Source organism: Seriola aureovittata, chromosome 20, assembly GCF_021018895.1.
Source record: "Seriola aureovittata isolate HTS-2021-v1 ecotype China chromosome 20, ASM2101889v1, whole genome shotgun sequence".
NCBI lineage: Eukaryota > Metazoa > Chordata > Actinopteri > Carangiformes > Carangidae > Seriola > Seriola aureovittata.
This window is the reverse complement of record NC_079383.1, coordinates 16,804,676-16,808,910: the sequence shown is the minus strand read 5'-3', so window position 1 is coordinate 16,808,910 and position 4,235 is coordinate 16,804,676. Positions and strand designations below refer to the sequence as shown.

General features: G+C 46.0%; 1 protein-coding gene across 1 annotated transcript; it reads right to left on the bottom strand.

The window, feature by feature from the left end:
- Nucleotides 1-1,254: 1,254 nt before the first annotated feature.
- Nucleotides 1,255-3,397, bottom strand: sox17 (SRY-box transcription factor 17). The gene is made up of 2 exons (XM_056364385.1): nucleotides 2,897-3,397; nucleotides 1,255-2,520 (listed from the first exon to the last, which is right to left on the bottom strand). Exons 1-2 carry the CDS (start codon nucleotides 3,192-3,194, stop codon nucleotides 1,616-1,618), a joined length of 1,203 nt encoding a protein of 400 aa, XP_056220360.1. The 5' UTR covers nucleotides 3,195-3,397; the 3' UTR covers nucleotides 1,255-1,615.
- Between the last annotated feature and the right edge of the window lie 838 nt (nucleotides 3,398-4,235).

Here is a 4,235-nt window from a genome sequence, read left to right as displayed (position 1 = left end):
TCGGGGATCTTGGGCCTGAGCCTCTTGTTATGCACCCATTAGCTTTAACAACAGGGAGGTTAAACCTGCCACTCAGGTGCAGACCGAATTTAAACACATTCACACCAATTACAGTGGATTCTCCTGCACCGCCTGAAGGACAATTAGTCAGTCTGGGTGACAGGGAAGTAAGCCGACGACGACACATCAGACATACTTGTTTGGAGAAATGTAATTCAATTTCTTATTTTCTTATTTTTTTTTTTTTACTTCAGTAAGGACTGAAATCTTTATTTCAACCGTGGGAAGAACCAGAAATATTTACCTCGAGGTCCAACCTCTACGTCTCTGCATAAGAGAATATTTCAAAACATTCAGCATGAACAAAGCGCATAAATATATACACCTCTGGAACATGTTTCCTCTGAAGTGCTAAAAATGGATCATGAGGTCAGGGTGATTGACCCCTCAGAGAAGAACCTCTTCCTTTTAAAACAAGGAAAATCTCTATTTATAAAATGGACTCTTTTCCAGCTATAAATACCGTGAATTATCCTCAAGGTTTTGGTTTGATCTCTTCAAGATTTTTACCTGATAAGTTTGATTCATGACAGAGCAACAGACCGTCCGGTATTACTGGATAAATATATCATAGCCATTCAGTATACCCACAGAAATAAAAGCTGATGTCATTGCTGTGTTATTATGCATGGCCGAAGCACACCTCATGTTCAGCTGTGTAAATACACAAAATAAAGTGTTTAACAGAGGTATAGTGAGCATAATGAATTCTAATAGGCCCTACTGTTAATGACAAGAGGCTAAATCGTTTACAGACAGGATGTCCAGAGCATAAACTGCAGCCCCATGCTGCGAAAACAAGGCGCCGTATGTAACGCAGAGACGGAGATTACCTCCACTCTGTCTGGGCCAGGAAGCCGGGTCACGACACCTCCACCGCCCGGCTTCCAGGTGAGCAACCGGTGCTCCATGTGGAAGTGGGAAACACAAACAGACACGGAGCCACATAACACAGAGCCAGCGCTGAATGAAGGGTTAATGTTGTGCCACGTGGAAAAATGTCCGGAAAGTTAATTTGTGCTCCAACATTCTCATTTTTATTTTTTATCATTAAAGCACTGAAAAGTCAGTAGTATGATTTACAAAATAAAACACACCCTAAAATAAAGTTAATGCCTCAGATGTCCTATAAGTTTCATTTAATGTTGTCAGGAAGTTAAAATAATATAAACAATAAATACAAGAGAGGACGAGTCTATTTGCAAAAAATTTATTTCTCAAAAGTGCAAAAAGTATAAAAACACATTCAGTATATACATAGACTTTAAAATAGTGACTGTACAATATTTATTATCACAAAATGAATCCATATCCCTGCAAGAGCGGAAATTCAAACCAGTGTTCAGTGTTAAAATATCCTATGGCTTTATAAACTGTTCTTACACAGATACAGTACAATGTCTTCTACAAAGCTGCATGTTATAATCTCATGGGCTCTCTCTGTCAGCAGTAATAATAAAAAAAAAACAAAAAAACATTTTTGTTCAAATTTAGCTACAGAGATTTGAGGTCAGATCATGTGTCCTTGCAGCAGGGTAACAGGCCAGGCAGGAGGTTAGGAGTTGTTGTAGCTACAGTAATACACAGCTGTGCTGGCGTCTGACAGCACCGATGATATGAGGCTTTCAGGTCCTTGCATGCCAGCCTCGTGTGGCCCGTAGGGCAAGCCCGTCATGTCCGCACGCGCTGAAGAGGAACTCAAATACTGCTCGAACTCGCTGCGGTCCACCTCGGCCAGCAGCTCAGAGTGATGCATCTGCTCCACGCCGTCTGCAGAGTGAGGGTGAGAGTCAGGAGGTGGGGAGAGCTGTCCTGCCCCTCCGGGATGCCGTTTAGTGTGGCTGGGACTGCAGTGCTGGGTGTAATACATGGCCAGAGGATTGGGGCATCCCATGTAGGAAGGGGGCAGGTTGGCAGGCTGAGGGGGCTGCTCTGGAGCTGAGGCGGCGTGTCGGTGCAGGATGGAGTTGCCGTGGTGGTTGGAGAGAGGGTCCTGGGGCTGGTACTCTGCCGCCTGGGAGTGGTAAGCGTATGCAGGTATCATGTGGCAGTCCTCTTGTGAGTGTGGAGGGAAGAACATGGAGTCTGACTCTACAGCGTCCAGAGGAGAGGTGTCAGGTGTGGGGAGGCTGTAGGTTTCATAAGAGGGGCCCCCAAGAGCCTGAGCATCCCTGTAGTGACTGAGCGGCTGTGGAGGAAGCTGGAAGCCGTGCTCGTGGTAGCCCAGGCCCAGGCTCTCCACACACATTCTGCCCTCTCCCGACATGGACTGGGCCTGGTGATCGGACACGCCGTGAACCAGAAAGCCAGAGTCCAGCCTCTTAATCCTCTTCACCTGCTTCCGCCGCCGGGGCCTGTACTTGTAGTTGGGGTGATCCTGCATGTGCTGAACCCGCAGCCGCTCGGCCTCCTCCACAAAGGGTTGCTTTTCTGTGACAGGAAGGGCTTTCCACGATTTCCCTGCAGGTCAAGAGGAGAGTGCACATCAATGATATGTCAGCAGATATACTGTGCACAGCCTGGTGATGCACACAAAAATAGCATGTGGCCATTTTAGGGGGCAGGGACAGGTTTTTGAGGTTACATCTGAAGCTTAACTCAGACACAGTAACTTTTCACCTGCTGCCTAAACAATCATCCACTGAGAATGAACCATTTACGGATGTTTGAGTAGAATGAGAATAAAATCCATGAAACGTTTAAGTAAAAAAAACAAGCCACGAAGATTCAGAAACAGTTTGGGAAAAATAATGTGACTCTACAATTAACAGTATAGATCCACAGAGCACAGAGCAAGCAACACAAGTGTGATTAAATACAATATAAAATGACTTACCCAGCATTTTGCTCAGCTCGGCGTTATGCAGGTCGGGGTTTTGCTGCGCCAGCCTCTTGCGCTCATCCTTCGCCCAGACCATGAACGCGTTCATGGGCCGTCGGATCCGCGGTTCGCTCTTCCCGCGACTCTGGCTGCCGGAGCCGGACGCGCACGGCTCGCTTTTCACTTTGGTGTCCCCGAGAGGACTGAGAGGGTCGGCCCACTGGCAGTGTCCCATTCCAGGCATCATGACTGACATCGCACACCTTGCCTGGATCTGATCGTCGCTGGCGTAACCCGCATCGGGACTGCTCATCTCTGTCCAGCTGGGAGGTTTGGAGAGCCACCGGACAGCTCACAGAGGCGACAACAGTCTGTGCTGAAACCAAGACTACGGAAAGATTAAAAAAATAATAATAAAAAAAACTTATCAAAACAAGCTCAAGTGTTTCTGGCTTTCTGGCGGGAATGAAAAAGAATGAATCGCATCCATTAGTCTCTTCCAGGAGCTGCGTGGACTGAACGGTACCGACTACTCAGCGTTGAATGTGAAGGTTGGTGAGCTATAAACTCACAGGCAGCCAATCACCATGTGGGGGGAGTGCCCACTACGACAAAGGTGTAAAAAAGTTGAGAGTACCCCGCCTCCGACCCTTGTTTGGAGTGCTGAGACCCTCAGAGGAAAGACATTGTGAAATTTCATAGATGGAAAACTCTTAATAGTAGCCTAAGGATATAGAGTCATGAGCACACACATAGTTTTTCAGTGAGTATATAAAGACCAGATTATAAGTAGGATTTAATGCAACGTTTTCCACATTGGCAGTGTGTATAAATTTCCCTGCTTCTGGAGAGCAAAGAGGTGAAACTGATTATCTCTAATCCACAATAACGTTTATTTGGACAGCCACATCCCCAAGCACTGGTCCAGTTTAAATTCTCACTCCTGTATTAGACTGTGAGGGATGCCCAGACACCAATACACTCAATCACCGGTGTGTGTGTGTGTGTGTGTGTGTGTGTGTGTGTGTGTGTGTGTGTGTGTGTGTGTGTGTATTGGGCGGTTAACTGTGTTAAAATCTCGAGTATCAGGTTTTTACGCGTGGAGTCAATGGCTCCCTCATTCGCGACTTTTACGCACGGTCGTCTCCTTGATGGAGACTTTTCTTTGATTGAAGCCTAATGAGACAAAAGGCGTTAATTGGGGATTTGAATCTTCTTAAAGGGAGAAATCGACAAGAGTGGAGAAAGCTTAAATAAACAACCATCCTATAGTTTTTGTTTTGTTTTTTATGATAATGATGATGAGGCCTCTGACACAAACAATGTTGTGATACTGGTGCGCCTTTGTCTCAGG